The sequence below is a fragment of the Sebastes fasciatus genome, chromosome 11 (genome assembly GCF_043250625.1).
Source record: "Sebastes fasciatus isolate fSebFas1 chromosome 11, fSebFas1.pri, whole genome shotgun sequence".
NCBI lineage: Eukaryota > Metazoa > Chordata > Actinopteri > Perciformes > Sebastidae > Sebastes > Sebastes fasciatus.
Window position 1 is genome coordinate 23,698,276 of NC_133805.1, and position 22,429 is coordinate 23,720,704.

At 40.2% G+C, this 22,429-nt stretch overlaps 1 protein-coding gene and 1 long non-coding RNA gene across 4 annotated transcripts in view; both read left to right on the plus strand.

The window, feature by feature from the left end:
- The window catches only part of atp6v1h (ATPase H+ transporting V1 subunit H), a 29,652-nt gene extending 14,010 nt beyond the window's left edge, over positions 1-15,642 (plus strand). For all 3 annotated transcript variants that reach the window (XM_074651687.1, XM_074651689.1, XM_074651688.1), the window contains 5 exons: positions 3,143-3,321; positions 3,743-3,868; positions 5,795-5,896; positions 6,262-6,375; positions 15,262-15,642. In XM_074651687.1, the coding sequence (XP_074507788.1) occupies positions 3,143-3,321; positions 3,743-3,868; positions 5,795-5,896; positions 6,262-6,375; positions 15,262-15,331 (591 nt within the window). In that variant the 3' untranslated portion in view covers positions 15,332-15,642. The remainder of the gene's footprint in view (positions 1-3,142; positions 3,322-3,742; positions 3,869-5,794; positions 5,897-6,261; positions 6,376-15,261) is intronic.
- Positions 1-22,429, plus strand: part of LOC141777463 (uncharacterized) — a 234,776-nt gene that overhangs the window by 176,080 nt on the left and 36,267 nt on the right. The window lies entirely within an intron of this gene.

The window sequence follows — 22,429 nt, forward strand, 5'->3', positions numbered from 1 at the left end:
GGAACTTAGTGAGTCTGACAGGGCACCCACACTGTCTGGAACATCTGGGGAATACATTGAAAATCAATGTGATAACTTCCAGGTCTTCAGAGGGCTCAGTATTGTGTTTTGGAAACATATAGTATTCTGATATTTCTCATATATCCTTTATTTAACCAGAAAGGTCCCATTGAGATACAATATTTCTTCTGCCAGGGAGTCCTGGTCAAGATGGACAGCAAAGTAAAGATTTCCTACAAGTACAAATAATATCGCAAAGAAAAACAACACATCAACAAATAGAAAACATACAGGAATCAGAGGCTAAAAGAATTAAGGCAAATAATAGCACTTCAAGCAACAACACTGTGCCTCATTCATCAAACTTCCTAATTTTGTTCTTAAATTTGTTCTTGAGAAAGGTCCTAAGAAAAGTCTACGTCAGATTCATGACGTGTTCTTAAGCCGAAACAGAATTGTTCCTACCTGTGTTGTTACAACGATGAATCCCATTGTCCTCGCAAATTGAAGGTGTGTGCCAGTTGATCTTAATGACCAGGTAAACGCCCTGCCAATCCACATAAAAGGGCATGAGACTGCAGGGCCGTGTGCACACACAGTGATTGAAATGCCCGAATGAAAGTCTAAAAAGCCAGCTTCTTGATCATTGATAGGAGTATGAAATACTTGACAAATCTCGCTTTAAGGTTAATTTTGAACAGATAAAAAATGTATGATGCATTTGCGATTAATCGCGATTAACTATTGTAATTGATTGACAGCCCTAATTTTTAAACGTGTCAAGAGAGGGTAAAGATTCCAAGTTAAGTATAGCCTTGCAGATCCGTCCAAGCTTGCGGGGCGTGAAAGGAAAAGGCAGATTAACCATGCAGCTCTGTTCGGGTGATTGGGACCACGAGGAGAATTTCCTCTGATGATCTAGTGTTATAGCTAATTTGTACCTTGCTAACAGTAATAATCCTCTGCCATAACACAATGCATTTGTCTATTCAACAACCTGCTGTAACTTGCTGCCTTCAGCACCCATCATATTGAATGCCACAGGAAATATTAATCTTAATGTCAATGCATTATGGCGTAGAAGAAATATGGATTTCTTAATGATAAGCCTCAGTGATATTCAACCTCTGTGCAACACCAGACAGCCTCAGTGACCTTGCTCACTGCACACTGGTGTGATAAATGCCATTGATTACATGATTGAAACATGAGCTCATAGTGGAGGAAAGTTGTGTGGCTGATTTTCAGACCCAACTTCAAAAAAGGTATTTATGGTCACTTTCGTTTCTCTGTCAGCCAGTTTCAATCAGTATTTCACTATAACCTCAGTAAGTAGGCATCTGTGTTTCTGATGGACTACCTTTCTTATGTCTTTTGTTTCCTGAAAGAAATTGGTCTGAGACCAAATTTTAGGAGAACGTGTTGTACTGTATTAAGTTTGCCTCGATGGACCGCATCGTGTTCCTGCTTTGAATTTTCCCCAAAGCTCATTCATCACACCTCACAGCAGAGCTGTCACATCAAGCATTTGTGAATGCACCCATAAAAGAACGGAGCTCTGTTTTTAATTGGTGAGAGAAGTTTGTAGTTCAGCGCGACTGCTATATTACAGCTAATTAAAAGCAACGGTGGGCAGTGAAGGGAGACCCTGAAACGTCTTGACGTTGAGTGGGTTTTCCCGAGAGTCGTTCAGCTTACCTTGCAGCGAGTGTGTTTGACGTAGAGTGAGGAGAGCTACAAAAACATTGTTCCTCACAAACAGATTGTTTAGTAGGGGCTCCCGATAGTGTCTCATGCAGATTTTAAGGGAGTTTGGATTATCACATGTAATAGGAATTGTTCTGCACGGTGCTGTTTTCCCAAATGTCCTAATTATGCAAATGATTCTGCTCACCACATGGGACTAGCAATATGACTTAAATTATCCGAACCATCTGGAAGTCCTTGAACACATCCTCAAAGGCAGCACTGCTGTGTTTGTGATGTGTTTGCCTTAACTTAACTCTGGAAATAAAAGTTGTTCCATTTTTATTTTTTTTTCTTAAACGTATTCAATTAGTCTGCAGAAAACATGAAAACTATTGCTGTGACTTTGCCTATTTGCTCTACTTGAGGGGGATGTTGTGTGTCACATCGCAGGTTTTTTACAAGAAAGAAATTGCACGATATTTGTAGTTAGCTGTGGACATACCCTCAATAGTGGCTTATGGGTTTAATCAAAACATGAGGTTGGTTTCCTCTATCTCAGTCCCACGCTGAAGCTACTCTTCTTTTGAGTCACTCCAAAATGTCGCCAGTAAAATATTCTCGCCTTTACAGCCCGAGAGTTTCTTTGTCCAGATATTTTGCAACAGAAAAAGCTATTACAATACTTTACATAGTGTTCTTGTTGCAGTGCAGCTCTTCATTTATCCCCTTCACACCTCACTCGGAACACCTGGAATTGAATTCTGGTTTAAAGGAACAGTGTGTAACATTTGTAATGTGTTTATTCAGAAAAAAAAGCTGAGCACCATGATACCTAATCCTTAAAAAAGTGATTTCATTAAAGGAAACAGTGTGTGACATTTTGGGGGGTCTATTTGCGCAAATGGAATATAATATGCATAACTGTGTTTTCATTAGTGTATAATCACCTGAAACTGAGAATCGTTGTGTTTTTGTTAGCTTAGAATGAGCCGTTTATATCCCTCTTCACGGAGTCGGCCATATTTCTCCGACACGCTTGTGAAACCGTGGTAACGTGAGCTGCAGAATGCAAAACCGTGGTACCAATAGCTGCCAACTGACTTCCGTTGCTCCTAAAGTAGTATTATTATGGGAAGGACGGCCTCTGAGCAAGGTGAACGGCGGTGCCACAGTTGTGCACTCAGTGGCTCACGTTACCGCAGACTCGGAAAGAGAGGGTGAACGGAGGGGTGCTCAGTTGGTTGTAATCTGCAACCACACCACTAGATGCCGCCAAATCCTACACACTGTACCTTTTAAAGAGGTGTATTTTCAAATGCACCTTGGAAGAAATTCATAACTTTTTAATAATGTTATCTCATATTAGGAGTGCGTGATTGGGATAAAACTCTATCGCACTATATCGTTTTATATTATGATGAGAACTTGCTCACACTGTCGTTCTCTTTGACAGAATCTTCTGGAGAAGTCAGCAGAGAAGGAGACTCGTCAGGAGTACGCCCTGGCCATGATTCAGTGCAAAGTGCTGAAGCAACTCGAGAACCTCGAGCAGCAGAAGTATGACGACGAGGACATCACCGAGGACATTAAGTTCCTGCTGGAGAAGCTGGGAGAGAGCGTGCAAGATCTCAGGTACCAAGTCAATTCCATTTCATGCTCAAAAAACATTAATTTTCAGTCACGAGTCGTTCTGCTACGGAGAGCAGATTGCAAAAACTTATGTGATAGCAAAAAATAAATGCTTGGAACAAATCTGTATAGCGCTGTACATGAATCTGGTACATCTTTATGAAGTTATGATGTTTCTGTTTATTTTGCATGCTGCATTGCCTTCATGTGTGCGTGACCTTCAGATATTATCTGTATTTTAAGTATGTTCTACTGGACCGTATGCCGTAGCTCTCACATCACTGCTCTTCATAACAGATCGATTGCAAGAATGCAGCTATGTTTGCTGAAGGACGAATAAAAAGTTATCCTTGGACTCTCCTCTTTATTTGTTGGAAAAAAACATTTTCATGTTCTATCTATTTTTATTTTTTTTTATCAACAGCTCATTTGATGAGTACAGCTCTGAACTCAAGTCCGGCCGCCTGGAATGGAGTCCTGTGCACAAGTCTGAGAAGTTCTGGCGTGAGAACGCCGTCCGCCTGAATGAGAAGAACTACGAGCTCCTCAAGTAAGATGAAGCATGTATTGTAGCAAGACACGAGGGCACAAAATGTGCTTTATCATACATTAAGATGTTGCCATCAGAGAAGTAAATTAAAGGAACAGTGGGTAACAGTTAGCGGGATCTATTGGCGGTAATGGAATATAATATGAATAACTATGTTTTCTTTAGAGTATAATCACCTAAAAATAAGAATCATTGTGTATTCTGAATTTGAATGTGAGAACTGAAATGAAAAGATGTGATTTCATTCTGAATCTAATTTAATGTGAATTTTCCTCTCTTAAGCTGCATATGAAAATGAGGCTTTTGCTAGCTTGCAAACCCGCTAAACTCAGATGGTTAACATGCTAAACATTGGAACTGCTAAACATCAGCATTTTAGCATCGTCATTGTGAGAACATTGGCATGCTGACGTTAGCATTTAACTCAAAGCACCGCTGTGCCCAAGTACAGCCTCACAGAGCTGCTAGCATGGCTGTAGACTCTTAAGTCTTGTTTCTGTGAACAGTTTGTAAGTTGCATATGGAAATGAGACTTTGAAAGATGTAGTACAGTTTCGCAAATTGAAAAATATATCATAATATGTATATCATATTCATTTTAAACAGTTTTTTAATTAATTAAAACCAAAGCCTAATGTTTAAAATTGGAATTAAGTGAGAATTACAAATTCATTCTTAAATTTAGATTATAGTCGGTATTAAAGGTGCAGTGTGTAGGATTTGGTGACATCTAGTTGTGTGCTTGCCGATTGCAACCAACTGAGTGCCCCTCCGCTCACTCCTCTCTTTCCAAGTTTGCGGTATCATGACCCGCAGATCGCAAAACTGTGGTAACACCGTTCGTCTATCTCAGAGGCCATCCTTACCATAATAACACTACTGTAGAAGGAACGGAAGTCTGACGGCAGCTGGCAGTACCACGGTTGTGCACTCTGCGGCTCACGTTACCACAGTTTCACAAGCATGTTGGAGAACCACGGTGCCCTTTGGGTAATGTAAAAACGAGAAAGGCTCTCTAGAGTCAGAGTTTGGTTTGTCCGTTCTGGGATACTATAGAAACACGGCGGAGCAACATGGTGAAGTTGACCTGCTCCCTGTGTAGATATGAAGGACTCTAAGCTATCAAAAACACAATGATTCTTATTTTCAGGTGATTATACACTAATAAAAACATAGTTATGAATATCATATTCCATTTCTACTAATAGATCCCCCGAAATGTGACACACTGTTCCTTTAAATGTCACTGTTCACATATTGAGTTCTATCTCAGGTTTTACTTTTAACAGCTACTGAAAAGCCACACACTCACCAGCAGCAGGTCTGATGATTGCACAGCCTCTCAACATTGCATTATCTCTTGTTGTGTGTGTGTGTTTGTGTCCAATTTAAGGACTCGGATCACAAGAGATAAAAACATCAATTTGTGTCTGTGTTCTTTGTTATTCCACTCACACACTGTTGGGGCTACTGACATTCAGTAAAAATCCTGATCTCCTCATCACCTCATTGTCTCATCCCCGTCCTCTTTCTGTAATCAGCTGAGGCATCATCTCAGCTTAACGTACCCTCCCTCCTTATTAGCCGCTCTCCCGACTCACCCCCACGCTTTGTCTCACTTTGAACCCAGAGGTGTCTCTTATTCAGATGCCTTTTATCTTATGTCCTTGGATTTAGAGTTTTAGAGTTCTCGGGTTTTAAAGCAACATTAACCTTGGCTTGTCAGAAAGATCAGTGCATTTCTACATGCAAGGAAAAAATAATCTCAGCTAATCTATTTATCTTATAAAGCTTTCTCTGAAAAGTCTTTGCCTAGAAGCATCTGAGAAATATGTGATTTTCAGAGTGAATAATGTTTCACGCCTTTCAATGCAGACAGACCTTGCCATTCAAATGCCTCCCCTTTTGTCTGCCTTTCCTCAATAGGATCTTGACGAGGCTGTTGGAGGTGTCTGATGATCCTCAAGTCATAGCGGTGGCAGCTCACGACATCGGCGAGTACGTGCGGCATTACCCGCGTGGCAAACGGTAAGGCGTGTTTCTGTGGAAACCAATTAGTATCTAAGCTTAAAGCCAGTATGTGTCGAATTTCTGAGCCCACTCAATTCCATTTTTACCCAAAGTTGATATGTAACAGTACCAGTGTTTCTGTGCTTGCACATACTTTTCTCTGGTCACACCATTTACTGTGTTATCACCTGCATTATGTCTGTTTTCCTCTTCAAAGCACTATCCTTTTATAAGGCCAGTGACCCATCATAAGATACATAGAACATTTCAGTCAGGCTGGATTCAATAACCTGGCGCTGGACTACTGAATGACCTGAAACATGAAAATAGCACCTGTTTTCTTTGTGGATAAAGGCTTTGTCCCATTATTCCTCCGTTTTCAGGGTGATTGAGCAGCTGGGTGGAAAACAGCTGGTGATGAATCACATGCACCACGAGGACCAGCTCGTCCGGTACAACGCCCTGCTGGCCGTGCAGAAGCTCATGGTCCACAACTGGTATGAACACACTCGTATCTTCGTTGATGTCATGCATTCAGATGTTGTCATGAGGGAAACTAGCCCTTAAAGTTTTAGTTGAACGAGGCGTTCTGACATTAAATAACAACCCCTACATGCGCATACACATGATTAAAGGATCTCACGGGTGTTTTTCATTTATTTTGGCTGATTAGACGTCTGCTTAGGTTGAAGTTGGGCGGAGATATGCTGGGAATTATGCGAGGTTAATGGACTGTGTACTGATAACATTGATCAAACTATAATTTGCACCAACAAAGCCAACAGGAGATTCACAGAGATGTCGCTAAAGCTCAGTCTGTACACATCAACACAGTCCTTAAAAAATGTCAAATCAAGCAAAATAATTGAAATCGCCTGCGTGGGTAGATCATGTCAAGGCCTTTAAAGATAATCTCAGATACTTATTTGTGTTTATTTCATCCGTATTCAACTGTTAAAGTCTGTATTTGTTGCTTCGTTCAGTGACGTCCCACTGTCACGACTTACCAACTGGCTAACCGACTGTGTTTTTTGTTATTCACGGAGAATACAAAAAGAAAACATATAGAGGACAAACATTTGTTTTCTTTTCACATCAAGGCGGAGTAGTGAGTCCGTTTTGATGTGATGCTGTTAATCAGTTGCTTGCTGGCCCATCTTTATGGTTGTTTAGTGTGTTCAGAGCTTTGTCAGGCAACTTTTGCACACATCTTTAATTCTCTGAGACCCACAATAGACCCGTTCTTGTCTTTTTTTAGGGGGATATAGGGGGTCTTTAGTGGGGGATAGCAAGTCACCAGTAGATGTCACATAGAAGTGATGTACATCATTTGAAAGCTGGGAACCTGAAGATTAATTTGAGATGCAGCTCAGCACTGTGTGTCAAGTTTTTTTTAGTCATAACTCAGAAAAAACATTAATTAAGAACAAAAAGAAAATCCTGTTCATATTCTGAATCGCGGATTTGATTATCAGCCATAGTGTCGTAACCATCCAAGGTAGACTTATCCACCAGCTATGAGATAGTGAAACGATGGTATATGCTCCTGTAGAAGCCAGAAGCCTGTATGATATCAACTTTATTTTAAGAAAAAAAAATGTATTTGCGATGTCATGTAGAAGTACTACACTATCCACAGTGTAACAGCAACATCTCTGATTGGTGGAGCTCGCTGTTACCATGGAAATGAACGGCTAGTGAGGGTGCGTGGTCTTACATGCTGCTCCGTGGCCAACATGGCCACTTTCTCTTTTATTACGAAACTAGTTCACAGAAATGTGTTTTTGAAAACATTTGCGGTGAGATATAAGGCACGCAGTTGCTGAATCTGTTTTAATTTTAGATCGACAGCGGTTAGTTTAAACGTTTTTTGGTAGTTTCCAGAAGCGGCGAGTAGCCATTCACTTTGGTTTGTGGGATGAGTAGTTCCTTCACTCTTAAAATAATTATGTAGACAGTCTTGTACTTTTGCCTTTTTCACTTTTTGCTGAGAGCTAGACGAGAAGATTGATACCATTTTCATGTCTGTATATATATTAGAGCTGTCCCAGATACCATTTTCTGGGCTTCAAAGCTTCGGTGGGAAATATTTGAAGGTATTCGAAGCTTCGGGGCAATGCCACTGCTGCCGCACTACTACACACTTACGCACCTCTACACACAACAAACGACGGTATCCATCTGAGAATAACTACTAATAATTAATGTTGAATAAGAATAATGTTGTGGGGTTATTCCTTATTTCATCGGCTATTTTGGAATTTATACATTATATATATATATATATATATCAATCGATCAACCATAACATTAGGACAGCATGAGCACCCTGACCGGTCTGCAGACTCTTAACCCTCAAATATCGATCTCAGTATCTGCCTTAAATGTCCTCTATTCAAATCTCTCACCAGCACCATTACAAACTCTATATGTTTTATTTACTGAAGCGTTGGTCAATACTTCAGCTTTAATTTTAAGGCACCACTCCTCACATTTTCTCCAAACACTCAACATGCCCATCATCTTTGTGTGTTTTTTCTGTCAACTGGCTTGCTTGGAAACACAAAAAAATCCTCAAGCAACAAGTGAAAATGTGTTTGATTTTGCTGCCACTATCTAAAACACACTCTGCTCCCTGAGCAACTGTGGATGGACGTATTGTGTTTTATATCACAGTGTAGTGCTGGTTTCCCGTCTAAGTGACCTTAATGTTCTGTGTAAACTATCCGTTCACTGAAGTGTGGGCAGAAGTTTATTTATCCACTGGAGCACAAAAGCTTTTCAGTCTTGTTTGAGTGACGGTGAAGAAAGAGAAGCAGATTCCCATTATCGAACCTTACAATCAAAAGCAAGATGCATTTTCCCCCTTCTCAACCTGAATCCTGCAACTTCCAATCTAAGATAGATTTTTTTTTTTTGTTTAAATCTATAATAACATCTCGCAGTCTGAAAAATCATAACTTTTGTAGAAAGAGAACAGGCTGATGCAGGGTTAATGCCATGATTTGAGAAGTTTTTTAAAGCCCAGAGATATTAGAAAATATATACACTATCTGGCCATGCGTTGAATCCCAGAAATCTCATGTTGTTTTATTTATCTGCAATATCGGAGCAAAGTAATAGAAAGATGGTGATAAATTAAAATGAGGGAAAGTAGAGGGACGAAAGATGAAGTAATGAAATAAAGTATGCAGGTAAGATAAGAAAAAGCTGAGCGCTTCATACAAATATCTAAAAGCAGGAATTAAACTTGCATATGAATTAAGCTGAAGCTATTTTAAATTTATTTTTAATCTTAAGACGAAAACGTTTATTAGTTTTAGTCACATTTTAGTCTTTTTTATCCTTCATAGTTTTGGTCTTGTTTTAGCCGACGACAACTCCAAACATTTTCTTCCAGTTTTAATCGCCAAAAAGTCATTACTTTATAGTCAACTTTTAGTCAATTTGTTTTCTCTATTCATTGTTTTAGCTATTTTTTTGTCTTAGTAAGTGTCAAATGTCCTTTTTAGTCATCGATTATATTGAACATTCAGTTAATCTGTTCTAGCCGAAACCAATAATTTTGTAACTTTAGCCAAATTTATTTCACAAACAATTTTATCTTATAATTATCTGATGAAAAACACGGGTTGAATGCAGCTTTGCAGACATTTACTCCGAGTCCTCCTGACTGCGCTCATTAGTGATGCGCGTTTCAGTCGCACCGACCGGTCCATTATGAGAGCCAATCCGCACCGCGTTAATCTACCACCCTAACCCGTCCCGCAAACCGCCAACTTTATGCATTATCGTAGCACAAGTCAGGACTGAGGAGAAGGAAAGAGACAGACTGAGAGCCGCTGCTGCAGCACGGGGTGTGAGTGAGAGACCGAGAGAGACCGAGACTGTGAGAGACTGCGACTGTGAGAGAGCCAAGAGAGACCGAGAGAGACAGTGAGAGACAGTGAGAGACTGAGAGAGACGAGAGAGACTGAGAGAGACGAGAGAGACCAAGACTGAAACTGTGAGAGACCGAGAGAGACCGAGAGAGACCGAGAGAGACTGAGAGAGACCGAGAGAGACCGTGAGAGACTGAGACTGAAACTGTGAGAGACTGAGAGAGACCGAGAGAGACCGTGAGAGACTGAGAGAGACTGAAACTGTGAGAGACTGAGAGAGACCGAGAGAGACCGTGAGAGACTGAGACTGAAACTGTGAGAGACTGAGAGAGACTGAGAGAGACCGAGAGAGACCGTGAGAGACTGAGACTGAAACTGTGAGAGACTGAGAGAGACCGAGAGAGACTGAGAGAGACTGAGACTGAAACTGTGAGAGACTGTGAGAGACTGAGAGAGACTGAGACTGAAACTGTGAGAGACTGAGAGAGACCGAGACAGACTGAGACTGAAACTGTGAGAAACTGAGACTGAAACTGTGAGAGACTGAGAGAGACCGAGACAGACTGAGACTGAAACTGTGAGAAACTGAGACTGAAACTGTGAAAGACCGAGAGAAAAAAAAGATTGTTGACGAACATATTTCGTCGTAGTTTTAGTTGATGAAATTAACACTGATGAATTGTCTGAGTTGAAAACTGATGAAAAATTCAGTACACGCCTTTATACTCAAGAGAAAGTAGACATGGTTTTATGGATATTTCATCACTCAGTTTGTTTTTTCAGCTACCTGAAAGCAGCAGCACGTCATTTACCAGCACGACAGCCAAATCACATCTTAAGACATTCATCTATTCTTGTGTTTTATTTCCCTTCTACTCCTTATAAGTCTTTACTCGCCTACGCCTTGCCCTCTGATGAATCCAGATTCATGCAGCTCTTCAGCCGTGCTGACACAGCAGGACAATGATTGATATCTTTTTGTGTTGAAATGGTTTGAAAACAGAGACAATAACATAAATACTTGAGCAATGATATTCATGTCAGTTTTGTCTGTTATATGCTGGCTGCTTTTCCACCGGTTTGTCTACCTCGACAGGACGTACTTAGTGAACGTTTGTTATGTGTCACGGTTGTTTTGTCACATTGGATTACGTGCTGCCTACACTCATTGCCTTCATGAAGACAGATGTGTGTGAAACTTTCTGCAAAATGAGGAAAACACTGAAGCTGATGCTAAAAAGAAATGTTTTTTTGGAAAAGGTGAGGTGTCATTTACCAACAAACTGAAGATGTTTTCAAAGCAGCTCACCACACCCGCTGTCACCTTGAGTGGGTTGCCTTGTCGTTGTTTCCATGAGATCTTCTCCTCCCTACTTACTGAAGGCCCCTGCTGTCATGACAACAGCACAGATGAATGCGTGAACTGAGAAACTATTCTTATTTATAGTTTTGCCCTTCAGTCTGCTTTGAAAGGTTCTTTCCTCTCACGTGTTTGCGGTACTTGAAGTTGTGATAGAATTTGGATAAAATTTCCAGTGACTGAATGCTATTTATTTTATGGATAATTTTGTCTTTATTTGTATTTTTTAAATAATAGTTGATACAGCTTCTTAAAAACAAACAAAATATGCTCTACTTTTTAGGTTTTACAAACCGAAAAAATACAGTATTCAGGTGATTTTTATGACAATAGTCCGATAAATCTGTATATCTAATCTTACTGTTTTTTCTCTTTTTCAAATCCTAAGTTTTTTAAAGCGTGTCACAAATAGACAGCATGAAAATGGGAAACATTTGCTGAAATTGTCAAATCTTAGTGTTATCTGATGTACACCTGGTTTCAAGAAATCACATGAAAGAAATGGTTGAATGTCAGCACTGAGTTTATTAGAGATACACCATGTTGGTTATAGACCTTCATCAGGCATCAATTCACAATGAAACATCACATCTTCATACTAAAGTGACTCATCTGTAAAATAGAAATGAAAATGTCTCTATTAACAATTGGATGTGCAATGCAGAATAAGTTTTATTTTATTATTTTTTTAAGGGTGTCCAAACCACATATACAAACTGGGAAGATCTTCATAACCTGAAGAAAAACTAATTATTATGGATTTTAACAAATTAATGTGCGGAAATCAAAAGTATTTATGTCTTACAGCGATGCAAAAGACAGAACCCCTCCATTATTTCAATAGTGTTCAGCACAAAAGAACCAGCTGATGGTGAACACATTTTGGAGACGCAAGTCCTGCATTTGAGAAGAATGACCCGGATATCCGTCATGCCTATAATGGCAAGTTGCTGTGTACCAGGGAGAGAGTTTGGTCTGCAAACCCACAGCTGTTTGAGTTTTTAATAGGGTTGTCAATCGCTATTAATCGCACGAACGTACATAGTTAATCGCTATTAATCACATGATTGTCCATAGTTAATCGCGATTAATCGCCAATTAATCAGACATTCTGTTCAAAATGTACCTTAAAGGGAGATTTGTCAAGTATTTATTACTCTTATCAACATGGGAGTGGACAAATATGCTGCTTTATGCAAATGTATATATATATATATTATTGAAAATCAATTAACAACACAAAACAATGACAAATATTGTCCAGAAACCCTCACAGGTACTGCATTTAGCATAGAAAATATGCTCACATCATAACATGGCAAAGTCAAGCCCAACAGGCAACAACCCTTCAAAGCGACCCCTTTGAAAATGGCCATGCCAGTTTTTCCTTGACAACATTTTGAGTAAGTTTTGAGCGTTATTTAGCCTCCTTCGCGACAAGCTAGTATGACATGGTTGGTACCAATGGATTCCTTTAGGTTTTCTAGTTTGAGATGATGTCAGCTTCTTGACATCATATCATATCATTAAAACTGAGCCCGTTACAACCTAAAAATCGCAAGTTGCGTTAATGATTAACAGAAATTAGTGGCGTGAAAACGAATTTGCGTTAATGCGTTAACGCGTTAACTTTGACAGCCCTAGTTTTTAATAATGTAAACAGTTACTTCTCGCTGTCACAGGCTGCCGGCTACGTGTGCACCTATATGCGATGCATTTTAAATGAGGTTGTTAAGGCGTGTGGATTGATACTTTGTCATTTTATGTATCATCCATTTATCTTTTGATGAACCCGATCACTTCCTATCCCACTTCATTCAGATTGATGATGAATCACATTGTAATTTGAAAGCTTAAACTTTGTGTAATTCACCTGTATTTTAAAATAGTTCAGGTATTTCCTTATATAGTCTTTGATTTAATCAATCATTTCCGGGACTTATTATGCTGTGTAGGTATTAATTTCCTCCAGCAGCTGCAGGTGCGTACATCAGAAAGCGCCCTCGCTGCAGAAGGATGAGCCAGACTTCATAACTCTGGCTCAGCCATCTGCCTTCATTAACTCCCTGGTGGGATTCTGAATCAACACATAGCTGCTGTTTGCAGACCAGCTAAAGGTTACCGCTGACAACTTCAGGGGAAGTGTGGGGATTGTTCATGCTAAAATTCTCCGTGTGAGTAAATTCTTATAGAGGATTGTTATGTGAAGCTCAGAGGCTTAAACCCTGTTGAGTTTGATAACTTTGAATTAATCCACAGCAGGTGTGAGGGATGATGTTCTTTAGAGAGTCTGGAGGTTTTAATTTCTACCAGAAACAAAAACTGATGTATCCGTCTTTAATTAACTTCATTCTAATGAGTGAAATCCTCAGGTGTAGGTGCAGACTTTTGACCCTCGAATCACTGCGCATACGTGCTCGTCAACAATGAGATGAAACGGGAATCTGATGAGCGGTATTTTGACCTGAGACAAAAATGGAAACATGCCGAACTTAAAATCTCTATGAATCAGAAAGACTATTTAGCTGCATTCTTTTTACTGTAAATACAGAAAAATGACAGCCTGTAAAAAGAAAAGGGTTTTACAACAGGGTTCCTACGCAGTATGGAAAAGTATGGAATTTGATTTTAGTAATTCCCCCTTCTGTTTTCTAAAATATAAAAATTCTGAATTTGTAATAATAAGTTGATCATACAAGCAGAGTGTTTTTCATGCTGTTTGGAGCAGCCAAAATGTTTACCACTGAGTGAGAGCCGGAGCGAACTTGATGTCGTCGTAGGCAAAGCAAGAAGTAGGCATTGGTGTGCGACTGAACGCGCACTCCTACGCAGAGCTGCGTCTACGCCTGTACGTCACAGCGAGGGCCGGTGCGTTCGTATAGGCGAGTCTCTTTATACCACAGGGGGGTAAAGTGAAGAAGCAGCACTTGCCCCTCCCTCACCACCACTGAGGTGCCCTTGAGCAAGGCCCTTAACCCCAACCGCTCCAGTGGAGCTGCTCAGTAGCCAGCAGATCTGACTGTGGTTGTATTGGGCAGCTTCCAGATGTGAATGCGTAACTTGTGTGAATGTGATCAGCATTGTCACAGTTTGAACTTTAAGGTTGGGGGTTCACAAACCTAGAGGGAATGAAATGTGTACAACACTGAGAGGTCTATTGTATTGGGATGCTGTATGTAGCCTACATATTACACCGTGTCTTAACTGAATGCGATGTTACTGAGCGTCAGCGTTACCTATTATCTATACGATATTTATATATACCGTATATACGATACCTCCTCATATCACTACAAAAACCTAAAAAAGGTGACAGCTGCTGGCTCGAGGGAGATCACCTGAAAGTTTCCTACTTGTTGTTGGCGATATTTCATTCAGTACAAATGTAGGAAGAATAGCAAGTATCACCCATCTTCTAAGTGGTTACGTCTCCAGTGGGATCTCGAGCGCACAGCTGATGGGCACATGGTTTGTTTACATGCCGTAACAGTAAGGAACATAGTTTCCATCATCAGAGCCTTTTTGATCTTTAGGTTCGTGAGAGGCGTTTGATATTTCTAGCAGTAAGGCGAGTGCTACAATATCATATCATATGTCATTTAAATGTTACTGCCAAGGAGAAACCTGAAGAAGAAATGTGACCTTTCAAAAATAATGGTATTATATTTCAGCATTTACATCATGTATGAGTCAGAAGCTCGTATTCTGGAAGTGAGAAAGTCAGTTGAATCGTAGTACTTTGGCTGACATTAAAGGATATTGAAGGACCTAATTCCAACCCAATAATCAGATGAATGGGAATTGAAAAACATACAAAGGAACAGTTTGATAGCACTCCCATGTCTGTCTGTTCAATATGAAGCTGAACTCTAAAGCTCACGGATCACTCACTGGTGACTAATGGCCAAGAAATAGTCTGATGCAGAGCAGAATCGATTAATCAATTTGTCAATTGGCAGAAAATCAAGCAGCAACTATTTTGATAACCCAACCATTCTCTGGTCCCAGCTTCTCCAATGTGAGCATTTGGCTCTAGAAAGGAAGGCCTTCAGGTGGCTGGGTATTAAAAAGCATCCTTTACAGCATGAAGAGGGTTTGTGTTGGGAGTGGTGAGGTGTAATTGATTGTACTTTGTTTCACAGGGAGTACCTGGGAAGACAACTCCAGTCCTCTGATCAGCAGCAGGCTCCAGCCGTGGCCGCCCGAAGCTGAACTGTTCCTGTGTGTTTGTGTGTCACTGTGTGGATGAGCGCGTCCTGTATGTACATTGTTCTTTGCCATTTTAATAATCAGCTGTTCATTTTGTGTAACGACTTGAAATCCAAACGGTCAATCTGCACCCCCTAAATGAACCTCGATGTTACTCGATTTGACTGTCGTGCTTGGTGTCGTGCCCTCTCCGCTAAAGTGATGTGTGGTGATTTGAAGTCGCACTTAATGTCTGTGATAATGTACAAAACTGCAACTTATTTAAGTCTTAAAAAAATGTATGTATCCAAATAAAGATGCTTCTCTATGGTGTTCCTGTGTTGTCCTGAGATTTACTTGATTAGATTATTGAGGTTTTTTGTTTTTTTTATCAGACCTTATTCGATTGGCTCTCAAATAGTGAAAGAGGCACATGTGAAGACTGAGGCTGAACAACATTTCTGTTTCCTTTCAAGTGATTTGTTTTTACGTTTACTCTCGTCTGCCTTCAGGCTCAAGTTGATTATAACCTTCATCTGTTCATCCTTCAAACTCTGCCTGTAGTAGGGAGTAAAAAATATCTTGTGAAAAGATGAATACGAAATTATTTACATTTCAGTGCTCTGTTGTAAAGTGAAAATTGGAAGCAATGCAAAGGTTTGTGTCTATTTTATGACTTGAAATACACCTGTAGCACTGTAAATCAGATAACAGCCTGTTTCCTATTGGATGTACAAAAGCATAACGTACATGGAAATGAATGTGCCTCCACCTCCTTTCACTTTCACAGTTATAAAAGAAATATATACTCAGTGGTCACTTTATTAGGTACACCTGTGCAATTAAATACAACAGCTCTGCCTTACGAAGTTAGTCATGTTTTTGGTGACATTAAAATGTGTAAATTAATATATTTATTATTTAAGTCATAGATAAAGCTGGTGTTTTACTGGACTGCATTATATTTGTTTGTCCTATTAATAAACATTAAGGGGGCAGAATATTGGAATATAATGCAGTCCAGTACAACACCCTCACTAACTATGACCTCAGTGCTAAAACATATCATTTAATTAACTATGTAAATAAAATAAAACTGACCTTGGGCTTTGGGAAATTGTGATGACCATTTCCTGATATTTTAAAATGAGATAATCTTTAGTTGCAGATATGCAGCAACCTTTCCTGAGAACGAGTCTCTCCAGGCTTCTTTCAGTTCGTGAGTGCTCCTATCAGAATTTAAATTGAATTTGAGGTGTTTGACCTCGGTTCATCCGACCTTGACGGTACACGGGTTCTTCAGTCCATTCAGCGCACACTGCAGTTGTAACAATCAGTATAATTTGCATAAAAACCGATTCTTCCTGAGGGGGTAAGGGTCAGCTGTTTGAATGTGTTTTGACTTCTGTAATAGGAGGTGTTGAGAAGGGACCTACTGAGTGCTGCATGTGATTGTTCTCTTTAATGAAACTGAATAACAATACAGTTTATTCACCAATACATTTGTATGGAAAGCCAGTCTATTCTTCTGTCAACCATTCATCATCAAATACCCCTATAAAGAGAAGCTGACAGAGGCAAAGGGGCCATATATTATAAAATTGAAGTTAATTTATGATATCGATCCTTATGAATTAGGAGGACCGTGACAGTTTGCCACCCATTACAGACATTAATGTGTTTTGGCGTGAGTGAACACCTGCCAGCAGTTCAAAATATGTAAATCTTTTGAAGTCGATGTCCAGTTTACAAATGGGTAGGTTTATGATATAAGATATAAAAAGCCAAATGCCAACTACACAACCATCCGGACAAAGATAAGCTAGTTAATATGCTAACGGAATACTAACAAAACGTCGGCTAATACGGCAAAATGAATCCACCGGTATCTTGCAAAATGAAACCCATAACGTGAGCCTACCTCTGTGTCTGACTGTATGCTATATATACTACAATTCGGCTTTTGAATCTTATTCACTATGCAGTGTTTTCTGTTATCTTTTGACACTTGCGGTAAACAGCCAGCGGATGGCACTCTTACCCTTTATCCTCCAAAAATGGCTGTCGTGACATCAGTTTCCCGTTCCCTATTAGTACATACTGTATTCTAAGAGGCATTTTTATTGCGCTGTGTATTTTTGGTATTATCAAAAGGGGAACTCTACTGATTTTACACATCAAAGTGTGTTTACAGGTCTTGGCGAGTACTACGGTACATGTGATTAAGGCTGTATGAAGACTATTGTGGTTCCAGAGGGAGCTGCACAAAATCTGGTGAGCTGCCTCAAGTGATGTCACTTGAGTCAGCATCGGTTGGGGCTGAAGGCTACAATCCTGGAAATGAAAAAAATAAAACATCTAGGGGTGTGGAGTTACAAAGAAGTTTACCAGACCTCTGTAGCCTGCTCCTCATCTCTGCTTGAGGCTACTGGCTCGAGGCTGCATTAGCCAATACTATCATAACACACAGTGGGCAACCTCCGGGTCTGAAAAGTGAAGCCAGTGCAGAAGTGCCATAAACTTGCATTCTTTCTAATAGCCAGCAGGGGGCAACTCCTCTGGTTGCAAAAAGAAGTCTGATTGTACAGAAGTTTGTTACCCCTTTCACACCGAGGACTCAACCAGGGTTGAACCAGGGTTGACTGTGTGTATGAAAGGGTTAACCCGCGTCTACTGACTCGGCTTCACGACCCAGGTCGAGAGGTGGATCAGACCAGGGTCGCTAACAATCGTGGGCGGGACAAACCTACTCGGTTGCAAGTGAGGGCGCACAGTCGTGACGCAACTGTCACAGGTCAAACAAACGGAGTGACAGCAGCATGAATTATAACTAAATACCGAAAATGATATCTGTCGCCTGTCCCATTCTGTTATAAATGAACAAACCCAGCCCCAGTTCATTACATTATCGAGCAATTAGCGAACCTCATGAAATATAAACTCATTTTATTATGTCTGGACAAGCTCTCACATTAGCCAACAGCTGACACATGTCTAGCTGAACAACTTTAGTAGCCCTAATATATGAAGCAAATCTTTTCTTAGATGGTGGAGTGAGTGAAATATACATTTCAGTCTTAAGAAGTTTCTAATAAATAAATAAAATAATAAATGTTGCCTATATTATCATATTAGATAGCACAGTGCAGTCTAATATAATGATAAATGGGTACTGTAGATAGACAGAGGAAGAAAGGATCATGTTGATGAATAGATACTGTCAATCTGTATGTTGTCTGTATCTTTTTGCACACATATAACACATTGATGATAGCGCTAACATCTCTTCTCTTTGTAATCCTCCAGAGGTGTAAACCTTTTAATATTCAATATGTGCAGGCGATCATGAAAAAAGTTCCCATGTGCAACAAGATCTGCACTAAACAGACATTAGTATTTACAACAGCTAGTGTCTGCTGCTGCTTACATGTGAGGCAGCCAGATAGCAGCAGATACTCATGGGTAATCTGCCTCCAGATGCCTTCAGTGCTGAAGTTAAACGGAAGTCATATTATCTTTCTGAAAAACAAATCTGTTTTTCAAACTTTCCAAACAGACACCTCCACATTCTCCTGACTGTCACGTCTTTACCTTAGTAGATAAAGAGCGCCCATTCAACATTAACACCTACAGTTTTTCTTGAGCATGTAACTTGTCCTTCAACTCGATTAGTAAGCATTCAATTCAGGTTTCAGTCTTTGATGCACTCGTCTCTCGTGCTTTTGACGCCTAAAAGGTGTGGAGAGCTGGGGATGTACGCAGAGTCAATATTTATGTAGAGGCTCACTGGCTGCAGTCGCCTCGCCCTGCTTTTGCTCTCCGAACGCTATTTAAGTGGCGGGCACTCTGTGGTCCCTGTGCATGCTCACCTGCAACAACTGAGTGAACTCTGGACCCTGAAACAGATGGGTTTTCTTCCCCCACTGCTTTCTTTTATTATGCTACCCACATTTCTTGTTCAGGGTTAAGGCAGACTGTGTGTGCGCAGTCAGTCTCTGGTTGTGGGATTATAGATCCAACTCCCCTGAGGCAATGGTTGTTTTCTATCTTGCCTCAACTTTTCAATTCAGTTTTGTTCCCTCTCAAGGTTTTTCTTGTCCAATGTTTCCGGTTCGGAAATCGTTTGTGTTTGACATCTTCGTCTGCCCAGCCTGGCAGACTTGTTATATTAGCTCACTGAGAGAAGAGCGTTGTTGCCTTGCTTCATCGATCAAATCCCTTTGCTCGTGTAACCATGGGTCAGAGACTGTCCGTTCCCATAGTGACAATCAAAACAGGACACTGTCGACAGAAGCTGCATCTAAAGGAGAATCACAAATACCAGAGAATTTACAGCTCACTCTGTCTCACAATAATGTGTCTGTGTGTAACATTAAGCTGTGTTATCTCGGGCTGGAACTGTGCCATTTGGACACTGGAATTACCCAATTCCCAAGGTTTTTCAGAGCTGGACCTCCTTTCCGCTCATGATGGAGTGCAGGCGCACCGTAATCATTGTCTCACTGGGCTGTGTGCCGTCACAGGATGTTAGAGTTTGTACTGAACCATCCTTGTAAATTACAGTTACAGTAAAATCTGGTTTAAGAATCCACTGTTCCTGAAGTGTTACTGGATCATCTAATAGTGATTTGGGACGCAAATAGTACCGAGGAAGTCTGTCGAATACCATTTTGGGGGTTTTGAAGCTTCGGTGAGAAATATTCGAAGGTATCCGAAACTTGGCATCGCGGCGTGGCGCAGCTGGATGATATGTTCACTGTTAGCTGCCAGCCGCAAGCTCAGCTGTCGCCATGTTGAGAGCCGTGCGGAGGCAATAGAAAGGCTCTCAATCTCGCATTGAGCACCTTTAAGAAATAGTTCCACAATTAATAAAATATAAGTTGGTTAAGTTTTCTGAAATTGTGTAGGCTACATATAGTGTATATACATTGGCATCTTTCTATATATATTTGTACATGCTGTGTTTTAGCATCTTTCAGCTCATTGTTTTGGTTCTGATAAACCCAGCTATCCACTATACCTGCTCAGCACCAAACAGCAGACAGACACAGTTAGCGACAAGCTAGTGAACATACACTGCAGCGGAGCGTTTAGCAGCTAAAGAGCCGAATGTTTCCGTTGTTGGAGTTGGTGGAGACCAAAACTGAGCTAGAAGGAGAGTGACTATTGGACTTACATTCACCAGGTGTCCAGAAACACTACTCCAAATAAACGATTATGTTGCTCCATGTTTGCTGGATGTGTAAACGGGCAGTAGCTTGCTGAAATGTTGCCATATATACTTTACAAGGTCATAATACGTTAAACAGATTTTTAGTTTGTTGTGGATTTCTACCCCCATTTGTCCAGCTGGGTCAAACAACTTTAAGATTTGAAGCGGGTCTTGCAGGCCACAGATTGATACTATTGGGATTTATGCAGCTTTAACTACTAAATGTAATAGTGTAATGTTACAACCATGTGCCATTATTTAATGACTATTCAAATAAAAAGCCAAGTTCAGAGACTAATCGAATGATATTATGTCACCATGTATGTAAATGAGTACTGTAGCAACCGCCAGGTGACATATGCAAACACATATACAGTGTTCTCCTATACCGGTCTATACACCTGTTGAATTGTTTTGACTCTTTTAACAACTCCATCATTATAGAAATGGGTCCTGCACTATGACAAAAAAAGAGATTAAAGATCTAGAAGATGCTCTTATGGTGCAAAATGTTATTTCATATACAAAAAAAGTCTGAAATTGTTTCAGCCATGAGACCAACTGTAAGTCTCATGTAAGTTTTTCAATTACTGCCATTCAAATATATGTGCTTGTCCAAACAAGCCCGACCGAAAGCAAAGAACATTTTGTTCCAAATTGTCGTCTTTGGTGCAGAAACATGATATCGGCGCCAAACTGCAGGTGAATTCTCTTTAGGGCCGATACAACACCTGCTGATCACATTTTCCCAAACCAAGTCATTTTCATCCAGAGCAGACACAGGCACACCTGAAGTGACCACACGCCATCTGGATACCTGTGAATGAAGGTGATGATCTCTGTGAGGCAGAACGGCGTCTGCATACAAACCTGATTTCACACAAACGTGCAGGGTGTCATCCTGCTGCTGAGGTGTTTGTGACGTTCATGGTTGGATAGATTGTCATCTGACACACAAGACTAGACAAAGCAGGATATTGGTCACAGGTAGGAATATCGTAATCTTCTGGGTGTTTTACCTGATGCTTTGTCTTGTTCTTGCCAGAGCCATGGCAGCAGATTTTCAAAATCACAACTAGTGAGCCTGTAAATTGCTGGAACACCTTATGGATACTGATTTGGTTTGATGCCAATGTACCCATTTAGAGGCACTTTTAGTTGAAGGCACATGGGGAAAGACAAAACAATCTTATTCAGGTTAGTGAAAATAAAGACCATTTACAAACTATTTGTATCTTCAATTTATGGATATAAAAAATATAATAATTTCAGATAAACTCTCCTAATTGTTACACCAGAAAAAACTTTAAAAGCCTATTTGGATTATCTCACAAATGAATTGTCACACAGCTCCAAACAAGCCTTTTTTTTTCTCATGAGAAGCCGACGTTTTAAGGATCTGTGGTATTCACTGGACCGTGACGAACAATAACCACTTCACCCCTCTTTTCTATTTCCACCCTCTCAGGAGGTTTCAAACAATGAGCTGTGATGAATGTAAATCTTGGAGTAATGAGACATTATTATGAGCTTTACCGTGATTGCATATAGATCTTGATGGGTGTAATCTGTACTTATAGAACTCAAATTACACCACGTAGGATCATCATCAATGGGAACAGATTACTAAACCCGAGCGTCAGTGTGGAGAACAGAGGAGGACCTACTGTATATGTCTCTTTAAAAAACTATTATATATCTTATTAACATCCCAAGAATGGACAAAAGCATTTAAAATATAGTCAGTGTAGTTTTACGAATGCACATATATCATAGAGTGAGTAAGCTGCTGTGAAAAGGCTTCCACCTCATATCAAAAGGAAACAGGTTCTTATTTGGTCTTATTGTGAAACAACACTGTGAAAAGTCTTATCTTTAAAGGAACAGTGTGTAGCACTGATCTATTGGCA